This window comes from Zonotrichia leucophrys, chromosome 2 (assembly GCF_028769735.1).
Source record: "Zonotrichia leucophrys gambelii isolate GWCS_2022_RI chromosome 2, RI_Zleu_2.0, whole genome shotgun sequence".
In the NCBI taxonomy this organism is placed as follows: domain Eukaryota; kingdom Metazoa; phylum Chordata; class Aves; order Passeriformes; family Passerellidae; genus Zonotrichia; species Zonotrichia leucophrys.
This window is the reverse complement of record NC_088171.1, coordinates 22,287,168-22,303,175: the sequence shown is the minus strand read 5'-3', so window position 1 is coordinate 22,303,175 and position 16,008 is coordinate 22,287,168. Positions and strand designations below refer to the sequence as shown.

The window sequence follows — 16,008 nt, the reverse complement described above, 5'->3', positions numbered from 1 at the left end:
GTCAAAATGCTAAATATAATTTAATACCCAAAAAATCCATAATTCTCACAGAAAACTTCATTTATTCAGTTCAAATTTATTTAGATTCATATACAAGCTAGAAATAGGTTATATGTGTAAATACCCTTTACAGTTAAACAGCTTATGCTTAGAAGATATTAGTGTCAGACCTCACTGAGGAGTTAGTATTGCATTTTTCTCAACAGAGTTAGTTCATTAGCTACTGAAGAGTTAAGTATTAGTGGGAATTATTTTGAATATTCTAGATCCCATATTTTTCTACCATTGCTCTTGCTTTAGAGATATAGGCATTCATGGCATCCTCCTTTGATAAACCTGCAAAGGAAAGTAGGAGTCATTATCTTTCTCATTTGTCATCCTATAAACTTGACTACAGGATGTAAATTTAATTGGTGTAACACCTTTTTTCAGGTTCCATGCCTCCCATTTGGCTTTGCCTTTCAAATCTAGCATTCCTGGACATTCTGTCAAAATAAATGCATAGCTTTGGTTATCATGCAGATTTATATCACATTAGATTGATTTTATCAAGACATGTGATTAAATGTGAAGTATATATAGTAATACCAATATTAATATCTCCAACAGTAGCCTGTTTGTAGAATCCATATAGTTCCTTCAGTTCTTCATCAGTTGGTCTTGTTTTTAATTTTTTTACATCTTCTGCAGCACCATCAAAGTCAGCCTGATGAAAGAACAGAAAGGGTTCTCCTCTCAAGGGGTGTTTTAAAAACATGAGTTATAAGACACACAGTAATATCATTAGATATTCTCAATTACTCACTTGAGTTTAGAAATCAGACAAGGCTTCTTCCCATGAAAGAAGCTTCATAAATGTGTACATTTCTAGAAAGGGATATAGGGTTGTATGGTTGATAGGGGCAGCCTCCACAATTTATGTGATGTATATGTCTTTTACAGTCACACTGCAGGTATGAAGCCATTCACTGAACTTTACACCCCACAGTAATCTCTGAGTTGTTTTGACCCTGCCTACACTGTGCTGGCTCAATTGGTGGAGCTCAAATCCCCTCTGAGTGCTACTGCCCAATTCACCCTCCATTCCCTCTGCTCTGCTGACAGGGAAGTAGGTGATCAACAGCTGGCACAGAGGTACCTCATGGAGATGAGCCAGGACCACCTTCCACAGTCATCTCTGAAACACAGCAGAACACCAGAGTAAAGTGTAAATTTACTACTTTCATCACTGAATCACACACTCGCATCAACCTGAGGCTGTAGCCATTCTTGCTATACAGCAGGACTCAGGCTAAGGTTTGGAGTTCTGTTTCATGCCCAGAACATTTCAGAGAGAGACAGATTTTGTATAGTGACTACAGACCCATCAGGTTACCACTCTAATGATGACTGATACAAGCACTTTAACATGCTATATGCTGGTTTCAACAATTATTTTAGCTTTTGAGTTGGATCTGCATTTACAGAAGCACATATCCTGCACAAATACTTAAAATATACAAAACCAGGGTATTGGTTTTGCATGGCCTGGGTTTTGGTAGTTGGGGCTGGGGGGGGCTACAAGGGTGGCTTCCATGAGAAGCTGCCAGAAGCTTCCAACATGCCCAGCAGAGCCAATCCCTGGTGGCTCCAAAGATGGATGTGCTGCTGGGCAAGGCCAGGCCGATTGGAAATGGCGGCAACACCTCTGTGGTAACAGATTTAAGGAGGAAAATAAACAAGCAGTGGTTGCCCAGTTGTGACCACGGCCAGAGAAGAGCAGAGCGAGAACGGGAGAGGAGCAGCCCTGCAGAGCCCGAGGGCAGCGCAGGAGGGGCAGGAGCCGCTCCAGGCGCCGGGGCCGAGATTCCCCTCAGGCCGGGGGGCAGGCCGGGGGCAGCAGCCGTGCCCTGCAGCCCATGGAGGCCGGGGGGATGCAGGGATCCACCACAGCCCCTGCAGGAGCCCCCGGGGAGGAGCACGGGGATGCCTGGGAGGAGGCTGTGATCCTGTGGAGAACCTGGAGAGGGGCCCTGCTCCCAGGCTGGAGCAGCCTGTCCTTGGTGGGCTGCATCCCGTGGAGGAGTGACCCACAGTGCAGCAGCCTGGGAGGGCTGTTCCCGTGGGATGGACTCACACTGCAGCAGTCACAGGGAGCTGTTCCTATGGGAGGGACTCACACTGCAGCAGTCACAGGGAGCTGTTCCCATGGGAGGGACTCACACTGCAGCAGTCACAGGGAGCTGTTCCCATGGGATGGGCTCACACTGCAGCAGTCACAGGGAGCTGTTCCCATGGGATGGACTCACACTGCAGCAGTCACAGGCAGCTGCTGGTCATGAGATGAGCTCACACTGGAGAGGTTCACAGAGAACTGTCTCCTGTGCCACCCCACGGTGCAGCAGGGGAACAACTCCTCCCCTTGAGCAGCAGGAGAAGCCATGGGTCATGAACTGACCACAACCCCCATCCCCTGTCCCCTTGCACTGCTGGGGTAGGGGGTAGAGCTGAGAAGGGAGGAAGGTGTTTATAAGGGCTTATTTTACTTCTCATTATCCTGCTCTGATTTTGTTAGAAATAAATTCACTTTGTGTCTCTAAGTTGAGCCTCTTTTGCCTTGATGGTATTTGATGAACGATCTCTCTCCTGGTCCTTATTTCAACCCATGAACTGTTTGTTAAAATTTTCTCTCCCCTATCCAGCTGCAGGAGAGTGAGTGAGTGGCTTTGGTGGATACCAGCATTTATCCAGCATCAACACACTACTTCAGTTTAAAAGTTTGTGTAAAAGTCAGCAATGATTTGAGCATGAGTACTGTGGCTCTGTTTACACATCACTGAGATCCTGGCATTACCTCAGAAGTCTGCACTGTGCTTCTTTATACCACCTTTCCCTTTAGTTACAGAAAAGATTTGATTTTTTTTTTTAAAGAAAACATAATGCATGTTTATCTCCTTAATTGATGCCTTTCTCCTTGGCAAGTGACTGTGCTGGGTGGGTCAGGTGATGGAAATAAGCAAATATGAATGAGAGCTAGGTTCACGACAGCATTCTGTATTTGAACAGAGAGAAAGTACAAGAGAAAGCACAAGAGAAAGGTTATTTCTTTTTTTAAATTTAAGAAGGAAAAATGAGTAGTAATTCAATTAGAGAATGATGTTCAAGCATCTTTCCCCACAGAAAGGCCCTTCCCTGGAATCATGACATTCACTGCTGTAAGGACACGCCAGCTGGTGGCTGCAGGAGGCAGGAGCAGCAGGCAAAACAGGGTAAGGACAGGTAGCTGGGTGCCCTGCAGCTTCCTGCACTGAAACTTAGCCACTCTACCACCAAGTGAGTCACCTTTGCCTCCTAAGATGGAATTCACTTTTTATTTTGGTCTGGAAATTTAGTTTGGCTAATGAGATTTGCCAGATACAAACTTCTGAGGAATTTCTGATTTTATGCAAATTTTGAATTGCTGTATGAAACCTGCAAAGGGAAGGCACAAGCCTTCTAAGAACAAAAGTGCTTGCCACAGGAGGATGTACATCTGTAACAGCAGTGTTGCAACAAGGAACAGCAGGCAAAAAGGTGCATTTAAAAGCAATGTTTTAAAAAAAATAATGATGTGTGATTTAAAAGGCATTCTAGCGCCCTGCAAAACAGCAATTAAATCTTGAATATTCTTTAAACTGCAGCTGTAATTTCACAGAACATTAGATGAAAAGGATTCATGATGGCAATACACATCTGAAGGTCTCTCAGTTCATAGCACCCTTGAAGTGAAATGAAAGGAAAAGACCAAAACCCTGCAACAATGCAGATGCTTTTTAACAAATAATCCTTCAACTCAATGAGAACCTTAATGCTTGTATAAATGACAAGCAGAAGTGTCTGGGAGATTCCCACCAAGGCCTCCCTGATCCAAATGCCCAGAGAGGGAGGAGTACAGAGAAGAATTGGTGTGCTAAAATTGAAAATGACTGTTTTAAGTTTGAGAAATGCTGCTGTTCTATTTTGAATACAGCAATTCTTCTGAGAATTAGGCAGATTCCAATTGCCATTTGTCTTCTTAAAGATCTGACACTTGGTCATTCAATAAAGTATATGATTTGGCAGTTTCTGCACTAAATTCTAGATTAAATTAATTCCAAATTATATTTTTAAATCTAGAACTTTATATACTGAAACATGTAATTACTTATGTAGTTTGCTCCTGTTTTAATAAAAATAATTCTCAATGTTACTAAAATGCAACTATACCATAGAACCACAGAAAAACATGAAGCTTTAAGTCCAGTTTTTTGTGTCTGATTTCTTTTAAGAACACTGTAGATTTATTTTTTTTACCAACCAAGCATTTGGGAGTGCTGCAAAAAAATTACAGGATTTTTCTAGAATAAAAAATCAAAAGGCTCAGAATACGTTCATATGTTATGTATATATATTATTTGTAATTTAGATAAACCAAAATTGTATGCTCTAGACTACATAAAAAAGCTGAATCAATAATGTTGAAACAGCCTTACAGTATCCCTTCTCAGTTTTTTTTCTAATATTAATATTTGCTTTCATGAAAGTTTTGAAATTTTAATTTTTCTTCTTATGCTGTATTGTCTCTTGGTCTCCTCCTGCACAGCAACAGTACCTGGATTTGCTACAACAACCTGAAATGCTTCAACAAGTTCAGATGTTAAGATAATTTTTAATTTTTCACCAAAAATTGCTGAGGCCCATAGTAAGTAAGTAAGTAAGTAACACAATTCTTCCTTTCAGCAGCAAACCCAGAATGATGAACCCATGTGTTTGGGGCCAGGAAGTCCCACCAGCACAGGCAGAGAATTTGGGGTTTGGGACAGAAGCACCTTGCCCTGTGTCTTAGGCACAGCATGGGTGCCTTCAGTGGGAGCAGCGGGGACAGACACACTGCCACAAGCAGGAGTCTGAGCTCACAGTCCCTGTGAGACTGCTCATGGGGCTTTTTTTGACAGTCAAGTGCCTTATCCTTCCATGAAAACAGGCCTGTTCCACTTTGTGCTCACCTCGAGGAAGAGGCAGGGACATGGGGGCTGCAGAGGAGCTGACATGCTCTGAATTGGCAGCCCAGCCTGCCCTGAGTCACTCTGGCCGTGCCACGCTGCTGTGCCGTGCCCCAGGCATGCAGCACTGGCATGTGAGGGCGTTCCCTACTGAGGTGGCAAGGCAAGTGTAATGACACAGAAACTCCCATGCACTAACAAGTGTTCTTAGCACAGGTACAGCATTTCTAATGGAGAAGCATTTAACGAGGGGAAACAAAATTAGCAACGCAAACTACCCTACCAAAGAATTAAAAATAGTGGTTCAAAGAAACTGAACTGTACATTCGATGGTCCTGAAAGCAAAGCATTTAAAAAAATCTGTACCATGCTATTGGTACAGATGTATAAAAGGGATGGACATTCACTTACAAAAATAAATGTGATGACCTACTGCTCAAGGCATTTTTTATAGCTACAATTTTATTAAAATAAATATTTCATTATTAAGCCAAACATTAGAAATGTGACATTCTTGACTATAACTATGACTGACTCCTCCATTACAGACATCTCTTAATATTATCCACACAGGTGCAAACAATAGTAGGACTCTGTTAATTGTAAGATTTAAAATTTGTATCAATAGTAAACCATAACTAGGTTGCCACATTGTTAACATTAAATTAAATAAGTTACTACTTATGTAGTAACTTATGAGCTTATGTAGTAACATGTGAGCTTCTGCCAGCACTGATGTACAAGGACCATTCAAATCTGTGGAAATCTTCCACAAGTCTGGAATTGTTTTCTGATCTAAACTTCTGTCCTGGTTTTGTCTGGGGTACAGTTAATTTTCTCCCTAGTACCTGCTACAGTGCAGTGTTTTGGATGCAGGATGAGAATAATGTTGGTAACACAGTGATTTGGTTGTTGCCGAGCAGTGCTTGCACTGAGCCAAGCACTTTTCAGTATCTCATGCTCTGAACATGAGGAGCTGCACAAGAATCTGGGGAAGGGGAGGGGAACACCTCGGGGACAGCTGCACAAACTGGCCACAGGGATATTCCACACCACAGAACATCCATACCCAGAGGAGAAACTGGGAGGAGTTGGTCAAAAGAGACTGATTGCTGCTCAGGGATGGGCTCAGCCTTGGTCAGTGGGTAGTGAGCAATTGTATTGTGCATCACATGCATCTCCTGGGTTTAACTGCACATGCACTCTCTCTCTTTTTCTCTCTCTCTCATTACTACTATCACAGTATTATATTTTACTTTTTAAAAAAATCATTGAACTATTCTTATCTCAGCCCATGAGTTTTTGCTTCCTCCCCCTTCTCCTTAGTGCCAATTCTCCTCCCCATCCCATCGTAGCTGCAGCAGGCGAGCAAGTGACTGCATGGTACTTATTTGCTGGGTAGTGTTAAACCATGACAAGTTCACAGTAAGAATGAACCAGAAGCTCTGTTCAATTGTACAAGACAAAAGATAAAAAGTTAAGGAAACCATTAAGTTAATAACCTTATTTTCCTGTAATTTTATTCTATTTGCATCTATAGGCAAGTATCACAAGATAGTTTAAAGATTTGCAAAGGCATATCTTACAGAGCAAGAAAGGTGCAGAAATGAAATCTAAATACTAAACCTTCTGTTCTTTATCCTCCTCTAGCCAATCATTCTGCACAGATTGTTGCTTAGGATTTGCCTGCTTACACAACATGTTTATGAGCAGCCTGTAAAAATATAATTTTCTGTTAATCATGTGCCGATAAAATTCCCTTTAACTCCTCAAATAAAAAGAATAAAAATATATACAGTCATAAACATATACGTGTGCCTTAAAGATAAAAGCACAAATTATCAGACCATTATCAGACACTGTCTTTTTGTGAAGAAAAAAGCTTGAATGAATTCTTCATTTACTGCCGAATATTTTGCAGTTTGCAAAACTTAAAAGTATTTTACCACCTCACTAAAGAGAACATTATTTTATTCATTTGTCCTCATTCCCATACAGCTAGATTCAGTAAATTTATGGATATGGTTGGTAATTGTCAAGCAAACCAGTGTGGACAGACAAGCTCTATAATATCTAATGCAGAATGCGTATGGCATCTTAAAATTTCAACCACTGATTTTTATGTTTAAGTGTAACTCTATGCAGTTATGGAACAGCATATCATACTGCCTTCAGCTCTTTCTTATCATAATTTATGGCTCATTGCTAAAATCATCAGGCTAACAAATTCACTTGCTAGACTGAGTTTAAGGCAGAATAAAACAAGCTGTAATTTCAGCAATTATTAATGATGCAAAGGTAGTGTTATGTTGGGATTTGGCAATTTTGACCCATGTAAGAAAGAGATTTCTTCTTAGCTGTAACACAGCACAATGAAACCTCTGTGCTATTCAGCATAATTGCAGCTCAGAAGAAAATTGCTAAGCTGCTGGCAATGCACTCACTGCATCTAGGTCACAGCATTGTGCTGCTCACTCTTTGCAAAATGCACACTAACTAAGCTGAGGCAGACATAATGAGACAGGGATAGAAGAGCTTGCAAATCTTGAAAGTGAAAGGGATAATAGGAAAGCCTAAAGAAGAAAATCAGCTTAATCTATCAGGACATGGCCGGGACAAGGGAAGTATTCATAGTCTCCCACAAAGGTAGGAGGCTAAAAGCCAGCAATGAAGATAATTTCCTCAACAGCTATTTAAAGCTACAATCAGAGAGTACATAAAAAGAAGCACTCTGTCTAGTTAGAAGGTAAGTAGAAGCTCTCCTACCAAAACACAAACCTATCAAATTGTAGCAGTCCGAAGATGCATACACCCTAAAAAATCCGCACAACTTATTTAAAAATTATTTACACTTCCCAAATGCACATATAGCACTGTCTCAGCGTTAGAAGTTTCGCTCCTCCTTTAACAGCTCCAAGCAACCAGTTAGATCCTAAAAACATAAGTATGTACCTGCCTTTCCATGTCTAACTCAGTCCTAGCAAACCCAGATGCACGCCTGGAGAAACATAATTCATGCATACTCTGAACCCATGAAAAAAATCCAAAATATTACATGACCCACGAAACAGTTCATATTAACCAGCTTGCTTCTCATCCTCCACTTGTGAAAAGTAATGCACTATTTAACCTCCAAGGGTTCAGGCAGATTTCCCTTGCCACAAGGTAACCTTGATTCTGCAGTAAAAATCTTTACGCGGAAGAAGCACCACAGTCCGCACCACGGCATCACACACACGCACAGCACATCCTTCTCCTCGCCTGTCCCCCCAGATGCAGAATTGCGTACCTGGAGAGTCATGATGCTGCGGGGATGCGCAGGGAACGGCCTCGCTCCTTCTCCTTCTGGCGGGACGCGGCGCGTGTGCCAGCGGGCTGCGGCGGCGCTGGGCCCGTGCCCGTGAGCTCAGCCCGGCAGCGCTCGGGGACTCGCTGCTGCCGCCGCGCCCTCGGCTCGGGGGCGGGGGGCACGGAGCGCGGAGCCCCCGCGGGTTCCGCTGAAAGCCTCAGCTCCAGCCGCACCACTGCGGATTAGGCTGCCAGGCTGAGGGCAGAAAGATTCCCAAGCCGTTTGTTTGACAAAGGAATTTCTTGATTTGAAGTGCAACCAGTCCAGTTACTGGAAATGTTCCTTCTGCTGCAGTCCCTGCCCCTGTCCATGTCCAGCAACCTGGGACCTCGCACCCTTCAGCTGCAGCTCTAAAAACACGAGGGTCATCTCAAGGATGCCTCACACAAGTGGCTACACACACAAAATACACTGTGAAAGCTGATTTTCAATTTGGTCTACTAAGTATAGAATAAAAATATTAAATCAATTGATAAACTACCCCACAAGTGTAACCACTGAAGAAAAAAAATCCATCTCTCTTGTATCAACGAATTATTTATATTCATGCCTCTATACAATTATGTATGTGAAAAATGCGTATTCTATGATTGGCTTTTGGCAAATGTTAAAGTGAATACTATATGTGTTGTGTTAGAATGTAATGCTGTATTAATTCTCTTAATGTGTTAAATATAGTTTTAGGTTATAAAAAATGTTAAAATAGAAACGATGCTATGTAGAATACTTTTTTTGAAGAAAACACTTGCAGTGAGATAGCAGCCACAGGACACCTAAGTCTTTCAGAGAAAACTTATTTATTGCCTTCTTATCAGAAGAAAAGAACTTCTTCCCGCCTCAAAGGCGCTGTCAGGATTCAGAGAAGTTGATGAAGACAGAATCCTGTGTTTGAATGGAATTTATGCATCATGCATGAAATGTATGAATATGCAACGAACTATTGTTTTTAAGGGTTAATCCTTTGTTAACGTGTGTCCTTTTTCAGGCTCCTGCTGCCCAGAAAAAGGTACCCGGACGTCCGTAACTCTTTGGTTCTATTGTCTCATAGTGTCCTAATACAAACTGTCCAAATTATTATTACTCTAATTGTATTACTATTTTTATAACCATTTTATTACTATTAAACTTTTAAAATTTAAAAAAACCTCAAGTGATTGGCGTTTTTCACATGTACATAATTTCCTAAGCATAGTTTGATCTATGGTAGGTACTTCTGCATTTTTTAACCCACTAACTTCCATAAAACCATGCCAAAAAAGTAATTTGAGGGGAAACAAGTCCAGGTTAAATTAAATCAGGAATTAACAAGGAAACAATCCAAGTAAATGTAAGTAAATAGGAGATTAAAATAAAAACTTGAAACATTTCTGTAGTACCAGTGCCCTAGCAAAGAAGCTCTGCTCTTTCAGGGCCAAAGAGCTGTGCTTAACCATGCTGTGCACTGCGGTGAATGTGGAAAATGAACGCGTTTGTGAAGATCTGTTAAAGGCTGAGGGCAAATTGCGGGTAACACTGAATGGAACCAGTCCTCACCTGTCACCTTGTTCACAGCACACAATGTCCGTGCACGGCACGGCGCGCACTGCACTGCAGCGAGGGACTGTCCTGTGGCTGTGAAGCTCTTATGAAGCACCTGGCGACCCGGCCCTGACTGGATTAGCTGACATGGGACTAAGCAGGTCTGCCACCGCCTATACGCCGGTTTTCGGGAGCGCTCGAGCCCTGGGAGAGCCGGTACTGAGCCTACGGTGAGACCCGCCAAGGGCCTGCCCTTGGGCACCAGCGCATTACGGCTGCCGTGCACTAACGCTACAGCCGCTTGGGCATGCGGCCTTGAGCGCAGCGCGAGCACCGCCCGCCCGCCGAGAGCCGCCACAGCTCCGCCTGCTCGGCCCGCTCCGGACACCGCCCCGCCGCGGAGAGACTCCCCAGGCGCGGCCGGGGGCGGAGCGGGACCGGGGGCGGAGCGGGACCGGGGGCGGAGCGGGACCGGGGGCGGAGCGGGACGAGGCCGCGTCCCGCGGCGTGTTCCTGGAGCGCGGGAAGGCTGAGGTAAGGGCGGCTTTGCGCCAGCGGGCGCGGGGCAGCTGCGGTCTGGGCCCCGTGGTCGGGCAGCCAGAGGCCGCTCCGCTCCCCGGGCCCGGGCCGGCCCGCAGTGCTTGGCGGCTGAGGAGCGGCGGCCCGGGGAGAGGGTGCTGCGGTCCGGGGAGAGGGTGCTGCGGTCTCGGCGGAGCCCCCGCCGCACACGGGGCCGGCGTTGTGCGGGGCCGTGCTTAGCCCGCGTTTCGCTGTTGCCGGGAGCTGGAGGAGCCTCGGAGCGCTCTACGGCGGAAGCGCTGCCGAGGTTCCTGGCGGAGCGGGCGGGGCGGGCGGCGTCTCTGCGATCTCCCTTCCGCCGGAAGCGAGGGGGTCGCGACCGCGGTGCGAGGTGGAGGAGCCGTGTTCGTTTGTTCACTCGTTGCTCTGTTTCCTTACTCCTGCACGCTTGTTTTCCTCAGGAGCGCTCATTTTGAAAAGAAAAATGTCGTCTTTGAACTGTGAACATGTTCCATGGTTTTCTTCTTTTGTGTCTCTTGCTGATTTTGCTTGTCAAAGGTCATCAGAGCATCCCTAATTGAAAGCTTTTAAAAGCGATAACCTAGAGCTCATTTTTTAAAAAAACAAATACAAGCTTCCATTCTCAGTCACATGTAAGAATTCTTGTGGACATTTCGAGTTTTTAGTTGTGTTCACTTTTTGGTTGTTGCTACTGTGATGGTAAGCAAAAGGGATAACTGCATGAATTGATAGCTCCATGAAGGACACATAAGTCGGCACATCTTTATCCTTACATCCCAGATGCAACCATTCTGGGTGCTTGGGAGCTTAGGGGAATGCCAGCCCTGTCCTCCCCAGCTGGTTTCTCCAGTTTCCACTGTTGGAAGCAGATAACTGGATTGGATGGACCATCACTGAGGTGGCCCAGGGCATTTCATAGATTATTCTGAGAGTACTCAAGAGTGCCCCGGTGGTTTTTTTGTATTTTGAAATTGGGGGCTTTGCAATTTAGCAGGGACTGCCATCAGGCTTGACCTCATGCCTTCACTGCTACTCCGGAGTAGATCAATCAGAGCAAGAACAATTACACTTTCTCCCCTCCTGTTCAGTTTTTCTCACCCCTGAAGGCATTGTCCAGGTGACATAAAAGACACTTGAACTTTTGGAGGCATGTAGGGGATTGCCTTCTCTGAAAGCATAAATTGTTAAAAAGTCTGCAAGTTTTTATCATACCTCCCAAATACAGGGAAACACAAAGGCATGGACTGAAGATTAAAAAATCAGATTTATAAAATTCCTAAATAATTCAGGAACTTGTTTCATGTTGTGATTTTTTGCCTTTTTTTCCCCCTCCCATGTCATGGGGTGGGGGGGCAATGCAGCTGCGCAACATTGAAAATGGAGTGGTCCTTCAACCTGTGATTCTGGGGATAGTTTGTTGCTTGGTTAGACTTGTGTTTTTTTTACATCTGTAATACCTCCAGCTGCTTTTGTTAAGCTTTAGAAGGATCTGTTATCACTGCTGTTGCCATACTGTCGGGTCCAGCTTTTTTTATTTATTAAAAAAACCCAACTCCACACCTGCCTTGTGGAAGATGTGTGAAGGATTGGTGCCATGAGGTTGATAGATGCCAGTATCACTGACATGCAATGTTTCTCTTTTGCATTCCCAGAAGCTTCTGGTAACAATGTCCACAGCAGACAGTACAGTATTTGAAGTAATATCTTGCTCTTTCTTCCTAGGGTGACAAAACATAGAATCAGCCACCTCAGGATGTCTGTAATTCAGCCAGGCACGGCAACACTTCGGAAAGCAAAGAAAACCACTGTAAAAACCTGTCTAGATAACCCCTTTGTTTTCCAATGGAAAACCATCGATGGAGAAGATATGCATTTTATACTGGAGACCTTAGAAGAAAGGATTAAACATATTGGACTTAAAAAGATTGAGAGTCCAAGAAAGAAAAAACGTTCCTTCACAAAAAAACAAACGGAAAGAAAGTGCGATGCCGGCACCAATGATTTCCCTAAAGAGGAAGCAGAAAGCCACCCACAAAAACCAGGATGGACTGACATAAGTATCAGAAGACAGCTTGCTATTGGAGTTAACGAAGTTACAAAAGCATTGGAAAAAAACGAGCTTCTCCTCTTGCTGGTGTGCAAGTCTGCCAAGCCCGCGATGCTGACGTCGCACCTGGTGGAGCTGAGCGCCAGCCGCGCCACGCCGGCGGGGCAGGTGCCGCGCCTCAGCGAGACCCTCGCGCCCCTGCTCGGCCTGACCTCCATCCTGGCGCTCGGCTTCAGAAAGCACTCGGACACCTTCACCGAGGCTATAGCAGCCATAATCCCAAAGATACCGGCCTTGGAAGTGCCGTGGTTTCAGTACAGAACTGAAGAATCCATGGCTTATGCAGACACAGATTCCTCAGGAAGCCTGGAACCCGAAGAGCTTGCAGAGGTGCTGGGGGATAAGCTCACAAGTCAGAAGCGGAAGCATACGGAAAGCAGTCAGCCTGATCTTTCACATGTAATTTTGCAGCCTTTGAAAATCAAGAAACTTGTCCCAAATCCCAATAAGATAAAGAAACCACCTCGCAAAAAGAAAAAGGCTTTTTCAGCATAACTGAGTTTGGTTCTTTCTATGAAACAGATTTTTAAATGCAGGATGGAGTACAGTTCTAACAGTTCTTTTAGGCTTTACAGTGTAAAGGTCTTGAATACAGGGTGAACTTCATGTTGCATTTGGCTGAGGTACTTTCTGCTTTAATAAAAAAATATTGTTCAGACTTGGGTGTTAGTCTTTACTGGGGGTAAGTATTTTCATTTGCAGCTGGAGATCAGAGTTAAAGCCGGTAATGAACATGCCAAAGTGATTTTAAGACGTAATTTATACTTCTTTGGAATGAATACAAAGCATTAAATGAACTTTGTCTTTTTACACAGATGAACATGCTTTAAGCAAAAGAGATTTAAGTATAATTACTCAAACAAATAAATACCAAAAGTGAAAGTTTATTTAAACAAAAGTCCATGCCAGTATAAGTCTTTTAAAGCTGAGTTCAAGTAAATAGCACAGGCAGACTTCCCTTTTGAACTCTTATTATAGTTTGTTTTGCTGAACAACTTGTTTTTGGTCACAAATGTATGCAGACTTGGGTTCCACCTGATTCCTGGTGCATGGTATGCTGAAGGAAAAGCTATTTCCAAATACAAATCCAAATTACTACTGCTGCGGTATTAAAAAAAAATACTTCCATATGCAAACTATTAACACATATCCTCTGAGAAAATGTAAACCTAAACTCCATGAAATCTAAATGAAATCTAACATTATTTCCCAGGAAATTGACATAAGCCATATACTGTTTTATGTAACGTAGATGAGAACTGTAACTGCTACAAGACTGTAAATGTAATTTCTGAGTTTCCTTTAATTTTACAGGGGACTATGAACAATTTTCTAATGAGGGCGTTGGGTGGTAGGAAAGAAGGGAAATAGCACTGCAATTCAGGCAATCAACAGCCTAGGAATTTACTTGTAGAAGAAAACATAAAATACCTTAACTGAGTAACTTTTGTTGTTCCTTAAAAGGTAAAATTTACATTATTTTTCAGAGATTTGTTAATCCAAACTTCCACTGCCATCCAATAGCTCATCTGTATTTTGAATTTATTTAGAGATTGCTTTAGTTCATGATACCAACTATGAAAGCAGGCACTAGCAATGAGCAGTGATTGTGTAGTCATGATGCTCCTTGAAGTTTAAACACAGCATTTAAATGCTACAATTTTTTCCATGTCTGAGGGTTCAAGAAGAGGTGAGATTTCTTTGCCTTGCTTCACAGTCCTTGATAAAAGTCCTTTTTTCTGGATTTCTGAGTGCATAAAACTTGAAGGCATGCTAGCACTAGTGTGTTTCATTCCCAGGCTGGCTAACCATAGCGTAAGAGTTGAAGCATTTCGACAGAGCATAAGGATTAGCTTTGATAAAGAACATAAGCACAGGAATCATCTTTCAAGCACTTCACTGCCTGCCCAGGTCGATCTCTGTCTTCAGGGATTTGGCTTCCCTCTGCAGATAGGAAGTTACTTTGGGAAAGAAATAACAGATGTTTAAAAAGCCAGGTGCAAAAGGTGGTAGAGCAAGCTTTACATTTGCCAAGCCTTTGCAAACACCTATTAGGTTCTGGGGAGTCTTACCTTCATAGCAGGACTAATGCACACAGGTTCAACCCTGGAAACAAGAGAAGGGTCTCTCCTACTGAGCTCCTGACAGTGGCCCCACACAGATCACACAGATATTCACCTTTTGTTTAGTACCTGCCTAGGAAGTCAAAGTGAGTTGCCACAATTTTCACCTCTGGAGTCTTATTATGTGGGTGCAGGCTGGGACACCTTCAAGATTCAAGTCCTCTTGATGCTGTGATACTTCAGCTAAACACTACAAGTGAAGAGCACTCAGCAGGACAGAAGAGGCCATGCTTAACACACACAAGTCCATGAAGAGAACTCTTCAAGAGCTGCCCAAACACTCAGGCTTAGATGCCTGTTTCCCTCATGCTCTGGCTGATAAATTTTCTCTCTCAGCTACAGTGCTGAACAGCTTCTACAGGAGCATGTCTCTGCCCTCCAGCCCCCTAGTGAACATGCAGAGGGAGCCAGACAGAAGATCATCCCCTGAATTCAGAAGAAAATGGCACTATTTTACTAGAAGAGAGCACAAGACTGGCCATGCTCCTTCCTTCATGTGCCCTAATCTGAAGATTCAGGCAGAAGCCAGGCTGCAGGAAACCCACGTTCATGTATGTCTTCTACCTGGACATACTTGGTGCTATCATGGCCTCAGTTATACAAAGGACAATACTTGGGAGGATCTGCCCTCTGATTTCAGAGGAGAAAAGAAATCATCTGCCTAACATTTCTTCCACCACAATTTTTTGAGGGGAAGAAAGGCAGAGAACCTAACATATCCTTCACCTGGGCTGTGATCACCTGGGCTGTCTCAGCAAGGAAGTATCTTTGCTATGAGGACAGAGCTATGCCCTGCTGTCCCAGCTCACCTCAGGCAGCCCTGAGTGAGGACTGCTGAGGCTCTGCCTTTTAGAGCTGAAGAGGAACACACTGAGCTCCTTGGTGAACCTCATCCCAGAGTGATCCAGGAAAATGTGTGCCAAGGAGGCACCACCTTGTCTTCTAGGAGATAAAAACTTAAATCTTTGATGGAGTCAAGATTAAATCTTTCTTGTAACTTCAGGTATCGCTACCATCAATGACATTTTCAGGCACTTAATTCTGCTCAGGCCTCACACAGAGTCCAAGCTGTCTCTGCACCACCTGCTTTGACTGCTACTAGGAGGGAGGTATTGAGAGTGGCCAGAGATGTAAAGCCCAACTGCACTGTGAGATTTCCTGTGAAGTCCTTTTCAATTCATGAGGTCCTGAGCTGGTGCACAGCCAGGGGTCAAACAAACCACGTTCAGTCCCTTCCTTTGTTTGAAGGAGGTCGAATGCTTTAATCAGCTATAATGCATAAGGGAAAGTATTTATCACTGTTTCTAGGGCAGAATCCTCTCACCACAATTCAACAAGAAAAAGAAACCAAACCACAAACCATTCACACAG

The 16,008-nt window shown here is 43.7% G+C and overlaps 2 protein-coding genes across 2 annotated transcripts; one reads left to right on the top strand and one right to left on the bottom strand.

The window, feature by feature from the left end:
* Positions 1–56: 56 nt before the first annotated feature.
* ACBD7 (acyl-CoA binding domain containing 7) lies at positions 57–8,606 on the bottom strand. Its single transcript, XM_064704224.1, has 4 exons — positions 8,290–8,606; positions 589–706; positions 423–485; positions 57–336 (listed from the first exon to the last, which is right to left on the bottom strand). Exons 1-4 carry the CDS (start codon positions 8,299–8,301, stop codon positions 263–265), a joined length of 267 nt encoding a protein of 88 aa, XP_064560294.1. The 5' UTR covers positions 8,302–8,606; the 3' UTR covers positions 57–262.
* Positions 8,607–10,290: 1,684 nt separating this feature from the next.
* On the top strand, positions 10,291–13,172 carry RPP38 (ribonuclease P/MRP subunit p38). The gene is made up of 2 exons (XM_064704216.1): positions 10,291–10,401; positions 12,130–13,172. The coding sequence occupies exon 2, from the start codon at positions 12,161–12,163 to the stop codon at positions 13,007–13,009; it is 849 nt and encodes a 282-aa protein (XP_064560286.1). The 5' UTR covers positions 10,291–10,401; positions 12,130–12,160; the 3' UTR covers positions 13,010–13,172.
* The last annotated feature ends 2,836 nt before the right edge of the window (positions 13,173–16,008 follow it).